Here is a 25,739-nt window from a genome sequence, read left to right as displayed (position 1 = left end):
ATATTTCCTAAATCATTTCGATAACAACGAATACGACTACGACGAGCGATATTAAAATAAATTGAATTTATCTTACTAAAAACACATCTTTTATCAACCATCATTTTTTTGTTTGTTTGTTTCAAATTAAAATCAATGATTATTATTCATTGAATTATGATTACAATCATCTGATGAAAGTTCGAAAGTACCTCTAAATTCAATTCGTTTAAATTATCATCAACATTAATAATGTAAACGCGTTTCTGATATGATCGGTTTTTATGTGATGAATTAATAATGATGATTTTATTATCTGAAAATATTGAAATGAAATAAAATAGCCAAAATAATAATAATAAACAAACAAGATTCGACATGATATAATGTCATAATGAATATTACAAAATAAAATAAAAAAGATGAAAGTTTTTTTTTTGGCTCATTCCAATTTTCGTATCTGTTGTATCAACATTTTTGTATCGATTCGATTGATTGCAATTATATTATAACAATTTTTGGATTGATAAATCGATTTTCTCTATAGTGAATACATATTGTTGCATCCATATTGTCGAATAAAATAGATTTAACCATGTTTGTAATGTCATTTGAGAAATTTCTTCGGCTGTTTTTCCAATTAATTTTTCGGTTTGATCGCCAAAAACAATTATCCAAATTGAACCGGTCATATCGTTTATTTGAAATTGTGAACGAAGACCCCATTTATAATGAATTAAACTTGATGATTCTAACCATCCACAATATCCACAAAATAATTCACCTTCACCAGTAGTCGATAATTTTCGTTTACATTGTTCACCATTCGGACACATTCGATATGCTGGATGATGTTTGAATGATGTTGATACAATGGTTGCTAAACAATCAAAAGTTTTTTTAAAATTCGATGTCTCTTTGATTTGTTCAATGTAAAAAAGTTTAACATTTTGAATAAGCGTACTATTGTTTGTATGATACCAATTTCGTAATTGTATTGCTTCCGGTATATCCGGATCAATTGTAATGGTTGTCATCGATGTACATGATAATGACAGTCCATTAAATGAACATATTTTTACATTTTTTAATGCAATGATTTGTCCTGATTCTCCACAAAAATCATCGGCCATCTTTTGCCAAATAGCAATTTGAATATTTGTCTGTGAATAATCGAAAATAGAAATATTTCGTAGAGAAACTTGATGGCCAACATAACTGCTATAAACTCTTTGATTTGGAAAAAAATTAAGAATCAAACATATTATAATGCAAAAAAGTCTTACTTTCGAACTGGATTGATTGAATCAATAATACCAATACAATCAATGACAGTATTCGATGAATTGTTGTTAAGCAAAGATGAAAAAGGGATGAAATTATAAATTATTTTTCGAGGTCCAAATGGAGAAACTTTTAATGGTTCGATGATAGTAGAATTTGTCGTATGAATTTCATATGCATTCGAAAGAGTTGAATATCGATGATTTGAGTGTTTAACATGACCATAGCAAATACGATAACATTGATCAATCTGAATAAGATTAAAAAAACGATCACAGTCTTCATTGAATGCAGTAATACGAATTTCGGAAAATTCTTTATCATAAACATCGAATCGAAAAAGTTTTCCCATTTCAATGGAGTTTGATTGTTTCTTGAAATAATGAATAGGTGATTTCGTTGCAACTTTGACATCTATGGAAAAATTTGATTTTTTTGCATTCAATTTTTTAATCGTTGTTACCACTGGTTCATTATCACCACCATCACGATAAAACGATGAATGATTGAAACAAAAACATTCATAAACATTATAATCAACATCATAATCAACATCATAATCTGTGCTTTCCATGATTGATTTTTAGATTCTTTCAAATGATATAAATTTTTAAATTCTTCAAAATTATCATTTTCGAAATATGTTTTGTAAACAATAGCGAAACGTCTTTTATGAAGAGCCAATGTTTATTTGTGCTTTAAATTTTGTTTTTGTTTTTGAGCACGTCTTTTTGTTTTGTTTTTTTGTTTCAAAAACAATTTTTCAGATCTGAAAATGGATCTTCTCAGGGCGGAGATTGCTAAAAAACGTAAACAATTGGAAAAATCATCGTTGATTGATGAAGACAAAAAATTTTTCAAACGTGAAGAATTGAATAAAAAAATCGATGAAGAATATTGGCAAAAACAAGCAGAAAAACTTGTCAAAAAACGTCGATACGATGAACAACATGGTATCAATTCGGAAGATTCAGAATCTCGTGATAGCGGCGATGATTTAATGACCGCAAGTGGATCGAAATTATCGGCTGAAGAAATTGCCAAAATGAAATTAAAAAAATGGATTAAAAATCAAACCGGATCGAGCGGTGAAGATCGAACCAATGGCGAAGAACGAATACTATCACGTAAAGAAGTGATCAAACGTTTACGTGAACGTGATCAACCGATAACATTGTTTGGTGAAACTGAAATCGATGCATTTCGTCGCCTACGAAAATTAGAGATTATTGAACCAGAATCAAGTGATAAAGGATTCCGTAACGATTTTCAGGTTTGTATCATTCATTTATTATTTGAATTTATTCTTAAAATTTAACGAATTTTAGGAAGCAATGGAAAAAGTCGACGCAGCATATTTGGAAGAAATTGTCAAAGCTGATAGTCATAATACAACCGATGGTCATGGTGGTGAGAAAAAACGTGGAAAAAATGATGTAAAAATTGAAGAAATGAATACAACAATCGAAGAAATTATTGAACAAGCTCAATATCTGGGTAAACAACGTTCAAAACGACCAAATACAGATGATGAACAAAGACGATCCGATTGTGCGGTAATATTGAAATTTTTGAAATTTCTTCTCGAATTATGGGGTAGACGATTGAATGATCGAAATGAATCGGATAAAAGATTAACACAAGGAAGATTGATGACTGCCATCTATACACAGACACAGGAATATCTGAAACCAATGTTCAAACAATTAACCAAACAAACGATTGCCGATGATATTCTTAAACATTTGATTATCATTATCAAATATCTTCTTGAACGTGATTATGTACATGCAAACGATGCCTATTTACAGATGGCTATTGGAAATGCACCATGGCCAATCGGTGTTACTATGGTTGGTATACATGCTCGTACAGGTAGAGAGAAAATCTTTGCCCAAAATATTGCCCATGTTTTGAATGATGAAACACAACGAAAATATATTCAAGCATTGAAACGATTGATGACACAATGTCAAAAAATGTTTCCAACCGATCCATCCAGATGTGTTGAATATACCAAGGAATGAATATTTGATGTGAAATTTTTTAAAATTATGTAAATAAAAAGACGAGACAAATTTTTTTTCAAAAATCAAGATTTTTATTCATTTTTAAAAAATTGTAAATAAAGTTTACAAAAAAAAAAATCATTTGTTTGTGTTTTGATTGATGTTGTCCCGGAAGTCACACACGATTCTCTCCTGTTTACAATAAAAAAAATTAGGTAAAATAAAAAGGTTAAAATTACCTTTTTGTTAATCAAATGTGTGACTTCACTCCACCACCCGCCGAAGAATTTTGTGTTTTTTTATTCACAACAAAATTCTTCGACACAGCATCAATCAGGATTTAATTTTTTTTTTAAATAAATACAACATCAATTACAAAGCTGGAAAAAAATTTGACCAAAATATAAAATTATCATCAAAAAAAACATTACTTACAACACAACAATAAACATTGAAGTGAGACATTTGTGTGTAAATTACTTTTCCACACTCACATTATGACAAATCTAAAAATTTTTGAAAAAATTAAAAAAAAAACTTGCGTTTTACAAGAAAAAAAGGACGATTTCATAGAAAATACAAAAAATTCAATAAAAAAAATTGGGTACAACCATTGAACACGCGATATACACAGACCGTGTTTGGATTTGACAAATATTTTTTTTTATCTGTATCAAAAATACACACATGTTAGATCAAAAAAACATCAAATGGATACCTTTTTTTGGACATAGTCATTTGTCTTTGATTAGATTATCTGTGTTGAAATGATAAAAAAAACAAACACTTTCTACAAACAAAATTTTGTCTTCGGGTAAAAAAAAAGATGGGAAAAAATTTGTTAGCAAGGTAATCAATTTCGTTACCGCATAATATTTGATTTGGAAAAATTGTGACGAGAGAATTTAAAACCAGAAGCTCTTCTCTTGAAAAAACTTTTCATTTGTTGTTGTTTGTTTGGTTGGAAGAAAAATATTTCGATTAGATAAACAAAATTTTCAAAGGATACCTTTTTTTGATTATGAGGTATTTGTTTTCTCTTGCTCGAAATCATTGTTTCAGAACAGATTCATTCGTTTGTTTGTCACACATCTTTTTTTCAAAAAAAAACACATCTAGAAAAAATCTGTGAATTGAAATGAAAAAAAAACATTCAAAGAAAAAAAGACATTTCTTTTCGGACATGTTTGTGTAACATTAAGATGGTTAATATATTCACAACATCATTAAAATATAATGGAAAAAAGTGTCTGCTGATGTGTGTTTGTGTTCGACAATCAATAATTTTGTTCATAATAATAATTTTAAAATTATAAAATTTTAAGAAAAATAATTTTATACTCAAGAATTTTTTTGTTTTGTTTTGATTTTTATTTACACACGTTGATGCGATTTATTTAATGGTGTTGTTGATTTCCAACTCGCACCAGAAAAAAATGCATTCAATACAACGCTTTCATTTCATCATTCAATTTTGTTTTGTTGGGATAATATATTTCAATATGGCAGACTTACATATCTAAATTTGTTCATTATTCAGAGACAAAAATATATGAAAAAAAACAAAGAGAAGAGAGGGAGAAAAGAAACAAAATATTCTTTTTGGTTTTTCTGTAGGCAAAAACGAAAAACATAAAAAAAGGATCAGACATCATTTCGTCACCTGGACATATTTGCATTAATTAGATCTTTGGACATTATTATTCTGGAAACAAAAATCGTGGTATATCTGTGGACTGCCAAAACATTTAATATTGATCGTCGATAATCGATGTCGACATATTTATCACTGGTGGTATATCTTAACTGCTGTCTTCGACACACAAAGAAAAACATCTTTGTAAAACAAAATTATATCAGGTAACATACGCGTATCATCAGATCGAAATAACCAAATATTGGATGAGAAGAATCGCCCTGGAACTGGTACTATGTTGTTTTTATGGATTAGATTAAAGTTGACCAAAAACATTCCTTTTTATCCTTTATTGACTGCTTGGAACTATTTATATATCTCGCTGTATTTGAAGTAGAAAACAAAATTTCTGGAAACAAAAAAACTGGACATCACATATATCACATATTGTTGCTGTAGCTAAAACATTTTTCTCGCTTTGATTTTGGTGAAACTTGCACAAAGATTGTGACAAAATTATAATCTCATAAATCTTGAGCTCCATCGTATTCGAACAATAAAATTAAATTTTTCAGAATAAAGAATCCCACAAAGACCATATTGAGATGAATGGTGGTGGGCTGAATTCTCATTCGCGCCTTGGTATGGTATGCGGATGGCTTCCATATTGTCATGTGTCAATCGATAATTGTCATGTATATATGTAAAATATAAATGAATGTATTCAAATTCTGACCATTATTACCAAATTTCAAACGAAACCATTAGTTAATCATTCAATAATTTATTATCTCTCTCATCAAAAATGATTATTATCATTTCTAGTTGATACATTTGACCAAATTTTCAATAACTTTTTCTTGTTCAAAATAAATCAATCTTGTGATTTTATGTAATTCAACATGAATAAAACATCTTTTGATTTCAAAAGGTAAAGGTCGAATGATTATATATTTGAGATTCAAATACTTAAAAATTTTGAAAATAATAAAACATGATCGAAGCAATTGAATAGAACACTTGTATCCGAACACAATATTATTCATTATATGTTTAATAATATGATAGTTGAAAATTCTTTTACTCGAAAATCAATATAATTGAGGTAGGTGAAATACGTTTCTGTACTATTGACATGATTATGTGGTGACTTTTCAAAAATTGTTATGATTTTGTTTCAATGAAATTGATATTAAAATGACTTTCAATCAAATTAGGAATTCGATAAAACTTTTCTTCATTTAAATTTAATAATTTTTTTCAATACCATTTTAGAATTTTAAAACCGATAAGTAGTTGTTATAAAATTTGTTATGACGAGATCATTTTTGAATTGGATTTATTAGTGGAATAAAATTTTCGTAATTTGTGATGAAATATCAATGTATTTTTTTGGTGGATATTATAACAATAGATTCTTATTTAATATACGATTCAGATAATTGACAAAATCACATAAACTGGATAATCAAAAGATATATGTTGGAGAATCAAATTTTCAAATTGATGATCAACAATAATCAAAAGATATTATCGATTATTGGAGATTTCAATATTCATCAATCAATTTCTATTGGATTAATGAATTATTAATCATTAGTCATTGACAAGCAAAGACATCTATCTATTTGTAAAATTGTGCAGAATATTTGATCGAAATTCTAAATTGATGCAAAATAAACACCAAATAAAAAAGATGAATGAATATTTTCAAGTTGATTTTCAATATTCATCATCGTGATATGAATATAAATATATAATGTAGTTTCAATAGGTAAATCGATAAAAGCTTCAGGCAAAACATTAAACTAGATGACACATAAATTGATCATAAATTTATATTTCAAATGCACGAAAACAATTTGAACCATTAGGCGTGTGTGACAATGGTGGTGTGTGAAAAAAAAATCGAAATTCACAATCAGGAAGCAACATATATTTAATTTTATTTCATCATTTATATCTAGGCTCTCTACTTGGATTGGATTCAATTTATTGAAAGCAGTTGAAAAATTAAATTTGATTTGAGCAGAAAAAACGGATTTTTACGTTGATAGATTTGATTGAAATTTTCTAATGAGAAAAATACTTTGACATGTAAATTGACACAATTGAATTTTTTTGAAACAAACATTCAAACATTGAATTAAAATGAATTAAAACCAAATTGAAAACCAAATTTCTTAAAGATTAAAAGATGTAATCATTGATTGATTAAAACTTGAAGAATTATTCACTAAATACCATTATTATATATCAATAGAAACAGGACATACAAAAAAATAGAGATTTTTTTAGGAGAATTATTCGATACGAAAAATATAAAGCCAAATTATAATATAAAATCTTCATTCAAATGAAAGAACACAAAATTGATGAATATAAAAAAAGCGAAATGCAAGTCGGTTAGTGTGAATTCATGAAAGGGATTTTTTTTCAGAGATACGAATTAATTTCGGGTGCATTATTTTTACTCTTCTAAATATAATAGTAGTATGTGTATAGTTGGTGTTGGTGGAAAATAAACGAAAAGTAGGCCAAATAAAATCATCATCATCATTACAATACATCACAAAACAGACCAAAGATTTATTTTTTTATAGACAAATCAGGTATGAACCAATAATATTAATTTTCAAATTGCATTAGATTCGTGCATTCGACATGTGTTATGTAATTAATATTTGTTTTTGTTATCAATCAATCAATAAATCACACATTCACATGAACAGACCAATTATAAAGAAATAATTTGAGGATATTTGTAAGTAGAGATAGAGAAAAAAATTCAAAGCTGGAAAATAATTTCTTGAAATCATATGAATTTAAAACTTAATTTTTGGATGGAAATCTTCGAGGTAATAATTTTTGTTTAGAATGGATCGATTATATCAAAGTGAAAAATTGAAAAAAAGAACGTAAGTATGGCAACAATTAAAACGTTTGTAAAAATTTCATATTAAAATTTTCATTAAATTCAATGATAGTTTTTTTTCTTTAAATAATTTGATTGACCGATTCGATTAATAATAGTGTTGGAGGATCGATTACTGAAACATTTTCAATGAATTTTTTTTAGTCAATAGAGAACAAAACAATCACATAAAAAACAAGGTATGAGGTGGTCGTGTTGTTGTTGTTCAGAAGCAATATTGAGGTATTTTTTTTGAAAATTATGATTTAGAGAAGCAAATTGATGAAGAAAATTAATGATTTAATAATGTCATTTTAGTATGAATTTGTTAATTCACTTGCAACAAAGATAAATCGTGCATTCAACTTTTTTCAACACAAAAAAGGAATTTGAGAATTGACATTCAAAAAAATATATAGACCAAACTGGGTGAAACGAAAACAATAATTAGACAATACTGCATTACATTTGATGGATGAAAACATTTCTGGACTCATTTTATTGATAAAACATGTCATATATTGACTTGGATTTGAAATTTCTACTTTGTATGGTATTTAGAAAATGATATTTTTTGTTGTTGTTGTAATCAAACTTTGGAATAAAATATTTTTTTTCAATGGAAAAAACCAAGACGAATAATAAATTTCACAAATTGATTTATGTATTGGCTGGAAACTTTTGACATTCAAAAGAAAATAAAATCTTAATCTCAATAATATCAATAATAGATTCAAATTTTTAAAACACAATAAGTGAATCAATCGATAGAACTATCATTCTTATCAGGTATATTCAAACAATAATCTTCAATGAAAAAATAATAAAACACAATATGTTGAACCAATGTGTATAATAATTCTTGTAAGTGGAAATATTTTCATTTTGATGTATTCAATTAATCATTCATATTCAATTGGTATAGATATTTTATCATGATACCAAAAAAACAAAAAAAAAGAAAACAAATCATATTTTCAAACACATGAAATTGGACTATAAAAAAACACTTGAATTAATGGATGTCATATTTTTGGTTTTAAAAAAAATCTTCAATTAAAAACCGATGAAAAAATGATAATTTGATGAATATACTCGAATAATATACTTTTAAAACAATTGATACACGCGATTGAAACAATAATCTTCATTTGAATTTTAAAAAAAACCTTAATAGATTTAAGTCGGAGATCATTTCTTTTCATAAATAGATCAATAATTTAGAAATGTGTTAGAATCAATATTCTGGACCAAAAATTAATCAAACTTGAATCTTCGCAACACACAAGTACCAAAAAAAACAAACATTTCAAAATCTATTTGGCACATATATTATTTTTCATTGACAAAATGAACACAGAGGACATATTATGGAAGCACAAACACGCATACACATACCACCAGATGGCGATTTTGTTGAACAATAATATTTTCACAGGGTGATTTCTTTTTCCTATTTTGATTCGGATTTATCTTCAAAAAAAATTCAAAGCCATTATTACTTCATTTCCACTTATCGATTGATTTGAAAACAACGGACAATAATACGATAGCACCAATTTGAAAAAAAACAAACGCACGTACAAAACTATTGAGATCAATTTTTTATCGCACAGAAAAAACATTTTGAACCGAACTTGAAACAAAAAAACTGGACCATATGACCATCAAATAAATAAAAAAAAACTTCCATCCACAACCATCATTTTTCATTCGCACACAGCAAAGCCAAATATAGGCACATATACAATATCAACCACAATTTAACACAACCAGCTATATATGGGAATAAAAAAAAGCGTTTCCGATTCATTAGAACATTTTAAAAGGCTACTTATCTTAATCCATGGATTTTGGACAAAAAAACACATTCAATTATACATCCTTTGTTTAGTTCGCTGCTTTTCTTCATAACCTTCTTTAAACACCAATTTTTTTCAATCAATAAAAAACATCGAATAAAAATCGCCTAGACTGTACTGAATATTGTAAATTATGATACAATAAAAAGCTTAAAACTGGACATCTATTCTGGAACGAAATCTTTTTTTCGGGTAAATTTTGGAGGAATGGAAAAAATCAATCATTATAAATGCAGTGGGTCTATTTTATAGAGAAAAAAAAATAAAAAATGGTACTTACCGAACGCTATCTGGAACACCGCGTCCATCCACCACGAAGAATGGATTCAAATATTTTATTTTTCAAGAAAAAACCAGAACGAAAACAAAAAATAAATAAAACCAAAATTTTCCAACGATTCAAGATGGCCAACATGATTCGATATGATCACCAAATGATGAGACATCATAGGCTTCGGCTTTGTTCCAAAAAGGAAAATGAGGAGCCATTTCAATTTGGCAATTGGCCAACATTTTAAATCAAACTGAAAAAAAAAACAAACTACGAAGTGAACGTTGGAAATGGCAAAAGAGAACTGCGAAGTTTCGAGTAAAATTCGACGTCCTTTTATACTTGCCAACAATGAATGCAATCCTCGATTAATGATCGTTTCATAAACTACGCAACAATCAAAACATTAAATACGTATTATATCTTTGGATAAAATTGGCAAAAATTTATTAAATCATCAAAAAAATCTTAATATTTTAATCGAAAATCGAAAAATTTATTGGTAAAAATCAAAGATAAGATAAGAAAAATGATAAAAAAGTTTTATCGTTGTTTATGAATTTTTCGATATAAAAAAAAATTGTATACGTGACTATGTATACTGCGCATGATCGCTCAATCCTATTCATTAAATTGAGCACAAATATATTCGACGTTTGTTTGGATGGAAATTTCTAGAATTTTTTCCAAGATATTTTTTCTGGTTTCTATTATATCCATACCGGAAATTCGAGAATATTTTGGTCGGATGATGATGAATATTCCAAATCAATGATGATATGATAAAAGGATCAGTATAGTTTCATAGTATCATATGATGGATAAATATTTTGATCAGGACATCAAATCAATAAATAAAAAAAATGGGACTTTACAAATGAAAATCTTTCTTAATCCACCAACAAATCAAATTATTCTTTTTTTTTGGTGGTAGGAGCAAAAAAAAACATCTTATCTTTTTTATTCTGGAGAAAAATCCAGAAAATTTGAAAAAAATTTCCATAGGGAAAAATAAAATGAAGAGAGGGGGGAAGAATTGCTCATCACATGATGTAATTTGGGTGAAATTTTCATCCTACTCCTTCTCGTGATACTTCCACCCCTTCATCACATACACACGCATCATTACATAAATAAATTGCAATTCTTTTTAGCTGAAAAACATTTCTCAAGGACATTGTTTTCTGGTAAACAAATTGGCCAAATTCCTGAGGATAATGATTTATTTTGACGACAAAAAAAACGATTAACATAATTTGAATTCAATCAATTTCCAAATCTAAATCGATGATAATTTTCAATTTGAAAATGTCATGTTTCAAAAGCCGGTATTTCAAAATTCAAGGGGGAGAAAAAAAAATGATTAAATTGATTGATTTTTTCATTTATTTCGATTGCATGATAGTTGTTGTATAGACAAAATATGACCTCGTTTATCTAATCGGTACATATATGATGTCGTCATTCAGGTTGTCTCTCCCCCCACACACACACACATTTGTCTGAAGAATTATGTGCCAAAAGAAAAAAAGTGAATTTCATAAAAGAGTCAGGTAATTTTCATTGTTGATGATCATTATCATTCAGTTCAACAACAAAAGAAAATTTTTCAATTGTCTTACACCAAACATAAGTTTTTCGCAAGAGCAAGCTTTTTATTCATCAAAAATCTTATTGTCAACATCAAGACATTATTAAAATATCGATGATAGAGAAACCAGTTGTTTTCAAAGACGGAAATGTTTGAGAAAATTATCATTTTATTTTCATTTTTAAAAAAAAGAGCAAAAAAAGAAAATTTTCAAACAAAATCCTGAAAAAGTCTTTTTTGGTTTTTGGTTTTTGAGCAAATCATAAACAAACATTCGAATTCCGGTACTCTTTTACACAAATGACGTAAAAATAATTTTTTTGTTCAGATTAAAAAAAAATTCAATCCGAATCACCAACATCCCAATCATTATTGGCCACTGTTTCATCAATAAGATAGATTACAAAACGTGATAATAACATTTTTATTAATGTAACGATTGTATAAAACCATAATTCCATATCTGTGTATTTATCAATATTTTTTTTTAAAAAAAGAAAGAAGAAAAAATTTATTCAATTAAAATATTTATAGCGAGTGAGTGAGTGTGAGAAAGAAGAAAAAAGAAAAACCTATGACAAATATCAATGATAAAATATTATTTTTTTTTTACATTTTTGTTGATGATGTCCATGGCCATTGTTGTTGTTGCCGTTGTCACCTAAGCCAATATCAACATAATAAATAGTGGATAAATGTCTTTGTTCATTAAATATAAACATATTTCTTGTAAACAATAACATTTCAATAATGAATATTAACCATAACCATTGTGATAATCGTCCAATTGAATATCCAATAGTTTTTGATGATGTTAATGTTGATGATGATGATGATGATAATGATAATGATTGTTCATCATCATCATCATCATTATAATTATAATCGTTATCATTATTATTATTATTATTATTATTTGATGATAAATTTAAAAATGATGTTTTTGTTACAGGTTTACGATTTGTAAATGATCGTAATGATGAACATAAAAATATTGTTACACAAAATGAATAAATGCATGTTATTAAATAATAGCTATTTGTATAATGAAATGGATTTTGTTGAGGTTGTTGTTGTTGTTGTTGTTGTTGATGTTGATCATCATCATTAATTATCATTAATAAATTTATTAATGTAAATATAATCCAACCAATACTGAATGCAGCAATAAAACCCAATGATGATGATAATAATATCTGTATTCGAATTGGCATTTTTAATTTTAAACGTATTAAAAATTTTGCATTTAAACTACCCGAACAACGATGATGATGATGATGGCGACGACGAAGATGTTGTTTATCATTATAAGTTTCTTCTTTTTGAGACATATTTTTTGTTTTTGTTTTACACTTTGTGTTTGTGTTTGTAAAAAAAATTGAGAAATTAAGAAAACAAAAAAACTGATTTTCACACTAAATTCCGAAACAAAAATATAATTCATAATCATCATTCACAATCAAATTATTGTTCAAAAATTTCAAATTAAATTAAATTAAATTACAATCTCATCTAATGAAGAAATGGTCGTACGCATTGATGTCACAAATGTTTGTTGTTGTTCAGGCAATTGTTGTTGTTGAGGTTGTTGTTGTTGCTGCTGTTGTTGATCCAATTTACTTCCAACACAATCTAATGTATCCATAAATCGATCCAGATTATCACTTGTTACTGGTCCTAATTCAAATTCTTGTGATTGTAATGATTGTTGTATTCCACTATCATCATCTTGATTAATTAAATTATCAACTAATTCAGCTGGTATACCATCAGATAATTCATTACCAAATTGATCAACTAAATTATCTTTTAAACAATCATATATTTGATTTAATCGTTGATTTGAATGATTAGCTTTTTCCACTTCTAATTCAAGACGTTCAGTTACTTCACGCATATTTTCAATATGTTTTGATGAAATAGCATTTCTTTCTTCATATTCGGTTGTAAATGAACGAAAATTTCTTAATTCTTGTTCACGTATTTTATTATGTTCCAAAAATTCTTCAGTATAAATAGGCACATCGATTATTGAATGTTTTTGTGATTTTGATTCCAATAATGATGCCAATGTATTCGATGTTGAATTATTATTATTTTTATGATTATTATTATTCATCATTGTAGAAGCCAAGGTATTCAAGGAAGGATTATTTTGAGCAATTGCATAATCTATATATATTCAATTTTTTTTTTGAAAATAAATTGTGCGTTTGTGTGGATCATAAATCAACTAGACGTCAAATTTCGAAATTAATTTCAATAAAAAATTCTAAAACTTACTGTTCGATTGTTGATTATGGACGTGTGGATTTTGTGTTAATTGAACAGGAACTGTTGTTTGACCAATTTGTGACATTTGGCCAGAATTCATCATCATTGTATTTGAATTGAAACGTTGCTGTTGTTGTTGATTTGGTGAATACTCATGTTGAGATGATGATGATGATGGTGGTGGCGGTGGATGTTGTTGTTGATGATAATTATTAAATCCACTAGTATTTGAACTTGATATTTGTTGCTGTTGTTGTGACATTGGAAAATTCAATTGTTGATTATAATGAGGTGATGATTGTAATTGTGGCTGTTGATAATGACTATTCATCATCATCATTGGTGATGATGATGATGATGGTGGACCAACAAATGGACTTGTTTGATTATGATTCCATTGCTGCTGCTGCTGTTGTTGTTGTTGTTGCTGTGCATGATGATGTGTTTGATCATATTGTAAATGATTCTGATGTAGATGTGGTGATGAATGTCCAATATTTTGATTATAATATGGATGATGATGATGATGATGATTTGAATTTGATGATATGGACGATGATGATGATGTGGAATGTATTGGTTGTCCATAATTTGATGATGGATATTTTGCTGTTTGATTATAATTTGGTTGTGTTGGTGAACCATAAGGATTTGTTGTTGAATAATGTTGCTGTTGTTGATTGATATATTGTGATGGTTGTTGATGTGTATACTGTTGATGCGATGGTGGTTGCTGCTGTTGATAAAGATTCTGTTGATGTTGTTGTTGTGGATAATTTTGTTGACTGGATGATGATGATGGACTTGATATTATCGATCCAGGATCCATTACTGATGATTGTTGTTGTTGTTGTTCCATTTGTTGATGTTGTTTAGCACGTTGTTTACGTTCCATAAATTCTTGATATGATTCTGATCTTTGATATTCATGTAATTCTTTTAAATAAATTTCTTTTGCACGTTCAGCTTCATCAAGATAGGATTTTTTCTCATCTTGATTCATTGAACTCCATTCGGCAGCTAATTTTTTTGTTATTTCAGCAAATGTTAAATCAGGATTTTCTTGTTTAATACGTTCACGATTTGCATTTAAAAATCTAACATAACCATTTAAAGGCATTCTTGGTGCATTTAAATCTTTTGTACGTGGTCCACGACGTTTACGTTCTTCAGGTGTTTTACGACGTACATATTTTCTTTTAGTTAATTGTGATTGTTGCTATTATTTAAAGAAAAATAAAAATTCATTACTCAAATCAAAGTTCGAAAATTCTTAAACATACGTGTTGTTGAATTTGTTGTTCAGATTGTTGATCAAATTGATCAACTATTCCAACATCACCAACACTACCACCAACAGAAGCAGCAGCAACAGAATTATTAATCATATCGTTTGACATCATCATTGATGATTGCAAACCAATACCCATCTGATTATGATGTGAATGATGATGATGATGATGATGTGATTGTGGATGGCTTTGTGATTGATATGATGATGACGATGATACTGGTATATGACCAGATCGTAATTGTTGTTGTTGTTGCTGCTGCTGCTGTTGTTGTTGATGATGAGGATGTGTATTATGGGTCATCATACCGGATGATGATGTTGAATAGATTTCTTCTTCATCCGGTACATCTTCACTATATTCATCTGTTGACATTTTTTTTGTTGTTGTTAAAATTTAACTTTTGATTTTGCTAGCTTAAATTTTAATTTATATTTAAAAAAAAACAAATAACAAATATATCGAGATAATTAACAGAAGATGGTAATTTATTTGAAATTTTTCATCATCAAAAATCGAATGTAAACACGCTAAATAACAACAATTTTAAAGAAAGAAAGAAAAATGTTTTTTGTTTTTGAAAATGAAAAATCAAAATATTAAAAAATTGGAATTTCAAAAAACAAAAATGGTGTGCGTGTGTTATTTGTGTTGTTGATTCGGTTGTTTGTTTGTTTGTTTGTTGATGATAGTTGATGTTGATGGTGTGGTTTGGTTTGGGTATAAAGAGAGAGAGAAAGAGAGAGATAAATTCCGCTCACACACGATGGCACAATATTGCCACCAAAAAAAAAAAAGATGAAATTTACATTGCTCACCACTTGGTGGCGTAAAAATCAGTTTTTTTTATCATTCATTTTTATTTACATTCGATGATGATGATATCATCGGTTTGAAATTTTTTTGTTTCCATTTTCTTTTTGTTTTTGCGATTGGAAAAAGTTTTTTTTTTGTTTTAAAATTTTTAAAACAAAACGTGCAATTTAAATCCATTAATAGTGAAAAAAAATATCAAAACATCGTCATCAACATTTGTTTTTTGAATCATCATCGTTGTTGCCGGTTTTCTATTACATATGGTAAGGAATATTTTTTTTGAAATCAAGATTCCCGGATTCTGCAATCGAGCAAATTTTCCCGATTGTTCCGGTATTGTTCCAGAGGGTTAATTATTAATATCTCAAGAAAAAACCCCAATCATTTTATTCAAATAACGATAATGATGATTATGATAATGGTTCCAAAATGTGTTCCAATCCAGTTTAGCCAAAAAAAATGACCGTAATGTACATCTATTAGGTTCAGTGTTTCAGTTTTCAACCTTTTTTTAAAGCAAAAAAATCAAAACAATTTTTTCCAATATTCGATATTTGTTGTTGATCATTTTTCAACTTCAACAAATCGATTACCAAAAAAATTCCATTTGACATTGAAAAATATCGATCATTATCATCACGGTGGTTATAATATATAGACCTATAGAAATAGCTTTTCACATTTTTTCGTCGTTCAATGACATGATAAGCTATTTATCTCTTTCTATATAGTTTTTGTTTGTGTTCTATATAATCAAAGTTGTTGTTGATAAAATATTCCAAAATGACGCCAATCATGAAAATCACACACTCGCGAAAGGCGTCATACAGTCTTGTTTCTGTGTCTCCTTTCTGGCTTCTTTTTGAAAATTATTCTCAATTTTTTTGTTGTTGTTGTTGAAATTTTTCTGTTTTCTAATCACTTTTTTTTACTTTACAGAATTTGATTGGCCGTTTAAAGCAATTTTTTTGAATTGATTTTCTAAAAAGAAAGAATCGGTTGATCGATTCCGATCATCAAAAAAAACGAAACGACAAGATGGGTTCATTATTACGTTCGGAAGAAATGAAATTCTGTCAGATGTTATTACAATCTGAAACAGCATATAATTGTATATCAGAATTAGGTGAACTTGGTCTTTGCCAATTTCGTGATGTTAATCCAAATGTTAATGCTTTCCAAAGAAAATTTGTTAATGAAATACGTCGTTGTGATGAAATGGAACGTAAATTACGTATGTTTTATATAAAATTTGATTAAATTTTTTTAAAAATTAATTATTAATCATCTTGATTCATGATCAATCAATCGATAGGTTATCTGGAAAAAGAAATAAGCAAAGATGGTATCGAAATATTAATGATTGGTGATCCACCGGAAGCACCACAACCAAGAGAAATGATCGATTTAGAGGCAACATTTGAAAAATTGGAAAATGAACTGAAAGAAGTGAATGCAAATGCTGAAGCATTGAAGAAAACATTTTTAGAATTGACCGAATTGAAACATATTCTGAAACAAACACAACAATTTTTTGATGAGGTATGTCCATAATGATTTTCTCATGTTTTTTAAACATTCATTCATTCAGTTTTTTCACATCTAAAACGAGTAAAATCTTCGATAGAGATTATCTTATTTTTTGCATTTCCTTCCACATTCAACCATTCTGATTATTTTTGATTTTTTTATCCTTTTTATGTTTTTTTTAAAACTTTGGTTATCAAACGAATTGATGGACTTTATTTCTTACCTCTGAATCCTTTTTAATTTTTTTCCCGATTTCATTTTCAATTTTTTTTCCACCTGCTGTTTGGTTTGCTTTTGTTTTTTGTTTTCTATTATTGAACGCTGTTATTGTTATCATTCTTTTGATGATCAAATGCAAAAAACTCCTACCATTTTTTTTTTGCATGGAAAAAACATGAATGAATTGTGTGTATGTGTGTGTGTATGAATTGAAAACTGAAAAAAAGGTTGATCATATGCAGATGCACGATACAAGTATGGGCGATGATAATGTACATCTATTGGGTGATGAAGGATTACGTGCCGGTGGACAACAACCATTGAAACTTGGGTAATTTGAATTTGAATTTGTTTGTTTAATGATCAATTTAAATTTTATTTTCTACATTCTACAGGTTTGTTGCTGGTGTTATATTACGTGAACGTTTACCTGGTTTTGAACGTATGTTATGGCGTACATGTCATGGAAATGTATTTCTTAAACAAGCATCAATCGATACACCATTGGAAGATCCACATACTGGTGATAATGTTTATAAATCGGTTTTTATCATCTTTTTTCAAGGTGAACAATTGCAAACTAAAGTGAAGAAAATTTGTGAAGGGTATGTTATTGAATTGTTTTTTTCAAAGTTTTTTCTAAGATTGTTTTTTTGCAGTTTTCGTGCAACATTGTATCCATGTCCTGAACGTGTGACTGATCGTCGTGAAATGATTACTGGTGTTATGTCACGTATCGAAGATCTCAATACTGTACTATCACAAACACAAGAACATCGTTATCGTGTTCTAATGGCTGCTGCTAAAAATGTTCGTAATTGGTTTATAAAAGTTAGAAAAATCAAAGCAATCTATTACATATTGAATATCTGTAATCTTGATGTTACAACTAAATGTTTAATTGCTGAATGTTGGGTACCTACAACCGATTTTGAACGTGTTTGTCAAGCTGTTCATAATGGTTGTTCAAGATCCGGTTCAACTATTCCACCTGTTATATCACCAATGGAACCAAAAGAAATACCACCCACTTATAATCGAACAAATAAGGTTACAGTTGGATTTCAGAATATTGTCGATTCATATGGTGTTGCTACATATCGTGAACTAAATCCTGCACCATTTACAATCATAACGTTTCCATTTTTATTTGCTGTCATGTTTGGCGATGCTGGTCATGGCTTATTAATGGCTTTATTTGCAGCATGGATGGTATTGAAAGAACGTAATCTTCAATTGCAAAAAAATCCAAATGAAATATGGTTAATGTTTTTCAATGGTCGTTATATGATCTTATTGATGGGATTATTTTCCATTTATACTGGTCTTATTTATAATGATATCTTTTCCAAATCAATCAATATATTTGGATCATCATGGATGGGATATAAATTTAAAACTTTTAAAACAGATTATGTAACATTGGATCCAGGTACACAATATAAAGGAAGTCCATATCTTCTTGGTATTGACCCGGTTTGGCAATTATCATCGAATAAAATTCTTTTCTTGAATTCATTGAAAATGAAATTATCGGTCATATTGGGTGTGTCACAAATGTTTTTCGGTGTTCTACTAAGCTATTTTAATCATCGATTTTTTGCCAAACAATTGAACGTATTGTGTGAATTTATTCCGCAAGTTATATTTATGTTAAGCATATTTGGCTATATGAATTTATTGATCTTATTTAAATGGTTGAAGTTTGATCATCATTCTGCTGGAGATGCACCTTCCATATTGATTAATATGATTAATATGTTTCTTATGAAGTATGTTGATGATGATCCAACTGCTCCAACATATCTAAAAACATGGTATGGTGGGCAACGATTCTTTCAAACAATATTACTATTATCAGCATTGATGTGTGTACCATGGATGTTGGCCGTAAAACCATATTTGTTGAAAAAACAAAATGATTTAAAATTATTATATCATCCACCGGGTGAATCTGATCAGGTCATTCAAACAAATGGTGAAAGTGTATCCGTACAAATGGAAAATGGACCAACTAAACAATCTGGTGGTGGTGGTCATGGTGGCCATGATGAAACATTCGATATAAGTGAAATTATCATCCATCAAGCTATACATACGATTGAATATTGTTTGGGAGCTATATCACATACAGCATCCTATCTACGATTATGGGCACTTTCATTGGCACATGCACAACTTAGTGAAGTACTTTGGTCAATGGTATTCCGTATTGGTTTACAAGGTGAAGGAATTAGTGGCGGTATATTTATGTTTGTTGTGTTTGCATTCTGGGCATCATTAACCGTATCCGTTCTATTGGTTATGGAAGGTTTAAGTGCATTTCTACATGCATTACGTTTACATTGGTAAGTTATAATTTAAACCACATTATTGAAAAAAAATAATTAACATTTTTTATGTTGTCAATTAGGATTGAATTTCAAAGTAAATTCTACGGTGGTACTGGTTATGCTTTTTCACCATTTTCATTCAAAGAAATTCTATTAAATCCAACCGAAAGCGGTGATACCGTTTATAATTAATAAATCACAACCTATCTATTACAAACAATCTATTCTATCATTATTATTTGAAATTAATTACAAAAAAAAATTTTAAGATTAGTAAAAAAATTTTTAAATACTCTCATCGTCAATTGTTGTGGGTATAGTAAAGAAATATTGAGTGTTGAAAAAAAATATGATTTGATTTTGTTTTTTTTTGTCGTTTGTTTTTGTTTATTTGATTATCAATCAATCAACTTTGTAGCTTTAATTATTAAAAATTGAATAAAAATTTGAAATTACAAAAATAAGACAACCGAATTTATTTGTTTACATTTTATTTGCCAATAATGATAAAAGACCTGAATCCGGTGCTGTTTGCAAAATTAATTTTTGTACATCACGAAATTTTGGATTCGATGCATCAGCTACTAATCCACTATGGTGTAAAAGAAAAAAATTATTATTAGTTTGAAAAAAATTACAAGAAAAACTTACAGAATAACCGATTCGGATGTTGTAAGCCAAGCACCAGCTTGTTTCATACGTTCAAATGCAAACATTCGATCTACCATTGATCTTGAACTACATGCATCAACAACAATATGAACATCATAACCGGCTTGCATTGCTTCCAATGCTGTACCCTGTACACAAACATGTGTTTCAATACCACAAAGAATAATATTTTTGACTTCAGGATGTTGTTGTTTTAATCGTTCGATTACATCAGTAGTTAACATTGAAAATTGTGTTTTAGCAATAGGTTTTATATCCGGATATTCATCTAATCCAAGTTCTTTAACTGTTGAACCTAATCCTTTTGGATATTGTTCAGTAGCAATAACCGGAACATCTAATAAACGTGATGCACGTAAAAGACGTGATGATACCTGTACAATAGCATCAAAATATTGTATATTTGTACGAAATTTTTCCTGTAAATCACAAATAAATAATGCACTTTGTTTTTGTAATAATTTTCCAACATTTCGACAATTTGATGTTGCCATTTTTGATTCAATTTGAAAAACAAAATTCGAATTTCGGTGAATACAAACAAACAGAAAGTTTATTTTCTTTCAAATCAATTTGGTTGCTCAATCAACAACGAATGATGGATTGAAAAAAGAAATGTTATCTTATCATTTGAGAGAAGAGAAAGAGGGTGATTTTTTTTCTATGAAGATGATAAGATTATAATCGCTAATGGCAACAATAAATCAGGTCATTATTTAAATATATTTTTGAAAATTTTTATCGCGGATAAAGTTATGGGAAAATGAGCAGAAAAAATTCACGATTTTCGTGTTCACTGAGAAAAAAGTCCATTTTGGATGCCGTAATAACGCCAACATTGAGGTATGCACGCCATCAAAAAAAGCATGTAAATGTGTTAGCGATTGGCGTGCAAACCTCAAAAAAATTGGCGTGTGCAAACCACACTTTTCTCTCAGTGAATTTGTTGAAAGTTATTCGAAGGAAATCCAACGCACACAGCTGACTTTCGCGAATAGATATTCAGCTCATTCGTTTATACATTGATAGTGTTTCTTTGCTCTTCTTTTTTTTTGCGAGTTTAAATTGAATCCGAAATCGAAATCGGATCGCATGTTTTCATCATCAACAACAACATTAATAGCGATCCGCCTTTTTTTCTGTGATTTTTTTTCAAATCTCGCTAAATGCAGAATTTTTTTTCGTAAAACAAATCATCAATATTTGTAGGAATGATGAATAATCCGCAACAACAACAGCAACGAAAATGTTTCGTTTCCATACAGGGTATGTCCTGTTCCAGTTGTGTGGATAAAATTGAAAGTAAATTACGTAAAACATCGGGAATTATTTCTTGTCAAATTGGATTGATAACAGCACGTGCTGAAATTGATTTCGAACCAACAATAATAAGTAGTGAAAAAATTATCGATATATTAGATGATATGGGATATGATGTATCATTAATATCTGTGATCGATTCAAATCAACAAACCGAACTTTGTTTAGATGTAATGGGTATTACATCTGAAAATGAAGTAAAAACTATACAAAAATCAATCAAAGAAATGATCGGTGTTTCAATGGTTACTGTTGATCGTGTAACAGGTCGTACAACGATTGTTTATTATCCAAATGTAATTGGTCCGAGAAAAATTGCCGATCAAATTGTTCAGCTTGGTTTTACCGTTCATACAATCAATTCATTTGATCCGGAAAAATTTACTGAAACATTGAAAAAAGAAGTAGCTAAATGGCGACAATCATTTTTTATTTCATTAATATTTGGTATACCAACTATCATTGCCATGATTTATTTTATGTATATTTTGCCATGGATCGAAGAAAGTCATGATACAGAAAATTTTATCGTTCATCAACGTTGTTGTGTAATACCTGGATTAAGTCTTGAAAATCTAATTCTATTTTGTCTTTCAACACCTGTACAGATTTTTGGTGCCCGTTATTTTTATATTCAGGTAAGTTGGATTTTTTCAAAAAAAAAAATTTCCATTCATTCATTCATTCATTCATTTTAATCAAGAATAAAAAAATCCTTATACCGAAAAAATAAGGATATAATAAAATTAACACATTAAGAAAAGAAAAAAAACATGAAAAGAAAAAAAAAATAATACACAATCAAAGAAAACCAAAATATTTTGAAAAAAAAAGAAAGAAAAAAAAAAAAAATAATAAAAATAAAATAATAATAATAATAGTAATTAAAAGAAAAAAAAAATAACAATAATTGAAAACCAAAACACAAAAGAAAAAAAAATCACTTGAATAAAAATAAAAGGTACAAAAAGTTTATAAAGATTTCATAATTATTTTTGAAAAAGTTGCTTAAATTGAAGTTGTTGCCAAAGTTTATAAGAATACGAAGAAATGAAAAATTCTGGCAATGGAACATTAGATGAATCGAATCCTCTAAGGCACCACAATTACAGTATGGATCATTTGCACGATTAATTCGATATAGATAGCTTCGAAAATCACCATGATTGGAAATGAATTGAGTGATTACATAATCTGGAGAAAGATTGGAATTCCTCCTATGAAAAATTGTTGGAAAAAACAATCTTGTGACACGGCCATTATTTGAAGATAGCCACAGACGATTCCATTTAATTGTCGTAATCCAACGAATAATTTTTTTCAAATAATTAAATGGACAAAAGAAGAAGGTAATATTGTTCATGGTGGTAGCTTCTTTAGCTAGTTTATCAGCTAGTTCATTTCCAATATTTTGTTGATGACCACGAATCCATTCAATACAAATATGATTATCCTTAATCCAAGTTCGAATTTGATGAATAAGGTAATCAGTGTTCCAACGATTATTAATGGCATTTACTGTACTCAAAGAGTCAGTATAGATGATAGCAGTACTTTGTTTATCCTTTATCCAAAAGGCAGCCCGTTCGATAGCGAATTGTTCAGCTTGATAAACCGTACAATAGTTTGCCAATCTAAATTTAGCTTGAAAAATTGGTTCTTCATCAATATTTTTATAAACAACAAAGGAAGATCCTAAATGACCATTTATTTTAGACCCGTCAGTAAAAATGATAAAGTCATGATTATCATTGCAATTAGCACGAAGAATGGTTGAAGCGGGATGATGAAGTGAAGAAATTGGAACCTTAAGTTGACAACGAAGACCAAGAAAAACGCCATTTGTTCTCAATGTATAGATATGATTCAAATATTGAATTCTCAAATCAATGGGAAGAATATCAGCAATAACAAAAGCTGCATCAAAAGAAATGGTTTTATAACCACGAATCATAGATAATACAAAATTGCGTTGAACCGATCGTAACTTGGTTATACATTTTTTGTTTGCTTTATCACCCCATATAGAACAGGCAAAAAGCATAATTGGTTCGATCGCCATGATATAAATATGTTTTAGGACATCGAATGATAAACCCCAAGTGCTACCATAACATTTTCTTAGCTGGTGATATAAAAATAATGCTTTTTTTGAAACCGATTCAATGTGAGTAGTCCAATTTAATTTCTTATGAATCGAAACACCAAGATATTTGAAAACATCTACAACATCAACATGATCATCACCAAGCACAATTTGTTGTTGATCAATATTTCTTTTAGATGAAATGATCATCGCTTTTGTCTTTTGGGCATTAAACTTTAATGAAGTCCTATTTCCAAAGTTCAATATCCACTTTAGAATAATATTCGTTCTATTAATACAGCAATCAATGTCATGATGTTGAACCATTAATACAATATCATCCGCAAACGCTTGAAGATAACAATTTGGTGGAAGATTCATACATAGCAAATCGTTAATAAGAATGTTCCAGAGCATCGGTGAGCTTTTCGCTCCTTGCGGACATCCGCCCGTAATTAATTTTTTAACGTTTGTACCAGAAATATTTAATGATGCGCTTCGATTTGACAGAAAATCTCTAAATATATGATATAAATTTGTAGGTAGATCGAAAAAGCGTAATTTTTCCAGTATCAAATCAAAACGAGCTGATGGAAAAGCATTTGATAGATCGAGAAAAACCAGAATCATATGTTCTTTTCATGTCGACACATTTCAATCTTATCAACTACGAATTTAATTGCTTCAACAGCAGATCTATTAGGAACATAGGCATATTGTTTGTTAGATAATATATTTTTGATAGAATGAAGTGCGAAAGACGCTGGGTAATTAAATTTTCAAAAACCTTTCCCAATGTAGATAATAAAGATAACGGTCGAAAAGATTTGTATGTTTGATCGTTGTTGTTTTTCGGAATAATTTTGATAAAAGCTTCCTTCCAAATATTCGGAAAAATCGACACTGAGAAAAGTTTATTGAAAATCAATTTAAACAAATTAGGAACAGCAAGGTGAATATGTTTAATTATATTTGCAGATAAACCATCTGTTCCAGGGGCCTTTGTATCACTTTCGGCAGCAATTGCCCGGTTTGTTTCAGATGAAGTGAAAAAGGTTCATTCATTTCATTTCTTGATTTATAATTGCAGTGAATGTCACTGAATAGATCGACCTCCATATCCACAACAAATTTATCTATTAAAAATTTCGCACTTTCTAATGCCGAACTAGTATAAACATCATTATCCATTTTTATCGTATTGATGGTTGGATTACGATTTTTGTTTTTCAAATTTATGAAGACATTTTTCCAAACTGATTCTTTGGTATTTGACGAAAAGAATTTTTTACATTGATCGAATTTCGTTTTCTTGATTTCTTCCTTCAGGTGTTTTACTGAATCAATATATTTATTTCGCCAAATTTCCTTCAAAATGACACATTTTTGTCTTTGGAATCTTCTTCGAAAATTATTCATTTTGTTTGTTAGCTTTTGTATATGCCGATTAAATTTCGGTTTATTTGCATTATGACATATTTTTGGTAACGTTTTATCACAAATCAAATGAATGCAATCAACAAAGTCCATAACGAGTACTTCTGTTTCAATTTTTTCTGAGACATTCTGAAATTTATTTATAAATGGTGTAATTGATTTAGAACAAGAATTTTCAAAAGGTAGCCAATCAATATTTTTTGTGACATATTTT

At 28.8% G+C, this 25,739-nt stretch overlaps 8 protein-coding genes and 1 long non-coding RNA gene across 11 annotated transcripts; 3 read left to right on the top strand and 6 right to left on the bottom strand.

Moving 5' to 3' along the window:
- Nucleotides 1-371: 371 nt before the first annotated feature.
- LOC113789361 (replication protein A 70 kDa DNA-binding subunit-like) lies at nt 372-1,960 on the bottom strand. Its single transcript, XM_027338886.2, has 2 exons — nt 1,266-1,960; nt 372-1,209 (listed from the first exon to the last, which is right to left on the bottom strand). The coding sequence occupies exons 1-2, from the start codon at nt 1,835-1,837 to the stop codon at nt 486-488; spliced, it is 1,296 nt and encodes a 431-aa protein (XP_027194687.2). The 5' UTR covers nt 1,838-1,960; the 3' UTR covers nt 372-485.
- A 9-nt stretch (nt 1,961-1,969) lies between these two features.
- Prp18 (pre-mRNA processing factor 18) lies at nt 1,970-3,624 on the top strand. The gene is made up of 2 exons (XM_027338883.2): nt 1,970-2,536; nt 2,592-3,624. Exons 1-2 carry the CDS (start codon nt 2,039-2,041, stop codon nt 3,288-3,290), a joined length of 1,197 nt encoding a protein of 398 aa, XP_027194684.1. The 5' UTR covers nt 1,970-2,038; the 3' UTR covers nt 3,291-3,624.
- Nucleotides 3,434-11,742, bottom strand: LOC142646084 (uncharacterized). 2 transcript variants are annotated; one of them, XR_012847089.1, is made up of 3 exons: nt 9,965-10,294; nt 3,708-9,865; nt 3,434-3,652 (listed from the first exon to the last, which is right to left on the bottom strand). It is a non-coding gene; the product is annotated as an uncharacterized LOC142646084 (long non-coding RNA). The 2 variants fall into 2 exon arrangements; XR_012847088.1 differs by having other exon boundaries at nt 3,434-9,865; nt 9,965-11,742.
- A 78-nt stretch (nt 11,743-11,820) lies between these two features.
- Nucleotides 11,821-12,877, bottom strand: LOC113789363 (uncharacterized). Its single transcript, XM_027338888.2, has 2 exons — nt 12,160-12,877; nt 11,821-12,009 (listed from the first exon to the last, which is right to left on the bottom strand). Exons 1-2 carry the CDS (start codon nt 12,875-12,877, stop codon nt 11,888-11,890), a joined length of 840 nt encoding a protein of 279 aa, XP_027194689.2. The 3' UTR covers nt 11,821-11,887.
- Nucleotides 12,878-12,950: 73 nt separating this feature from the next.
- On the bottom strand, nt 12,951-15,874 carry LOC113789428 (uncharacterized). The gene is made up of 3 exons (XM_027338961.2): nt 15,104-15,874; nt 13,830-15,039; nt 12,951-13,718 (listed from the first exon to the last, which is right to left on the bottom strand). The coding sequence occupies exons 1-3, from the start codon at nt 15,485-15,487 to the stop codon at nt 13,042-13,044; spliced, it is 2,271 nt and encodes a 756-aa protein (XP_027194762.2). The 5' UTR covers nt 15,488-15,874; the 3' UTR covers nt 12,951-13,041.
- Nucleotides 15,875-16,039: 165 nt separating this feature from the next.
- On the top strand, nt 16,040-20,306 carry Vha100-1 (V-type ATPase subunit a family protein Vha100-1). Of its 2 annotated transcripts, none has more exons than XM_027338952.2 (7): nt 16,040-16,191; nt 16,868-17,162; nt 17,244-17,470; nt 17,920-18,008; nt 18,073-18,282; nt 18,337-20,025; nt 20,091-20,306. In XM_027338952.2, the coding sequence occupies exons 2-7, from the start codon at nt 16,967-16,969 to the stop codon at nt 20,200-20,202; spliced, it is 2,523 nt and encodes an 840-aa protein (XP_027194753.1). In that variant the 5' UTR covers nt 16,040-16,191; nt 16,868-16,966; the 3' UTR covers nt 20,203-20,306. The 2 variants fall into 2 exon arrangements, with proteins under 2 accessions (XP_027194753.1, XP_027194752.1); XM_027338951.2 differs by having other exon boundaries at nt 17,905-18,008.
- A 156-nt stretch (nt 20,307-20,462) lies between these two features.
- On the bottom strand, nt 20,463-21,384 carry LOC113789425 (isochorismatase domain-containing protein 2-like). Its single transcript, XM_027338956.2, has 2 exons — nt 20,662-21,384; nt 20,463-20,602 (listed from the first exon to the last, which is right to left on the bottom strand). The coding sequence occupies exons 1-2, from the start codon at nt 21,174-21,176 to the stop codon at nt 20,494-20,496; spliced, it is 624 nt and encodes a 207-aa protein (XP_027194757.2). The 5' UTR covers nt 21,177-21,384; the 3' UTR covers nt 20,463-20,493.
- A 347-nt stretch (nt 21,385-21,731) lies between these two features.
- On the top strand, nt 21,732-22,710 carry LOC142646086 (copper-transporting ATPase 2-like). Its single transcript, XM_075824124.1, has 2 exons — nt 21,732-22,644; nt 22,706-22,710. The coding sequence occupies exons 1-2, from the start codon at nt 21,894-21,896 to the stop codon at nt 22,708-22,710; spliced, it is 756 nt and encodes a 251-aa protein (XP_075680239.1). The 5' UTR covers nt 21,732-21,893.
- A 227-nt stretch (nt 22,711-22,937) lies between these two features.
- LOC142646082 (uncharacterized) lies at nt 22,938-24,718 on the bottom strand. The gene has a single exon (XM_075824103.1). The coding sequence runs from the start codon at nt 24,716-24,718 to the stop codon at nt 22,943-22,945; it is 1,776 nt and encodes a 591-aa protein (XP_075680218.1). The 3' UTR covers nt 22,938-22,942.
- Nucleotides 24,719-25,739: the final 1,021 nt, after the last annotated feature.

The sequence above is a fragment of the Dermatophagoides pteronyssinus genome, unplaced genomic scaffold, assembly GCF_027571235.1.
Source record: "Dermatophagoides pteronyssinus isolate colony J.1.1.1.1 unplaced genomic scaffold, Derpt_VIB-CSIC_2022.12 sq0049, whole genome shotgun sequence".
In the NCBI taxonomy this organism is placed as follows: domain Eukaryota; kingdom Metazoa; phylum Arthropoda; class Arachnida; order Sarcoptiformes; family Pyroglyphidae; genus Dermatophagoides; species Dermatophagoides pteronyssinus.
The sequence above is the reverse complement of the archived record's forward strand: the minus strand, read 5'-3'. Positions and strand labels throughout refer to the sequence as shown.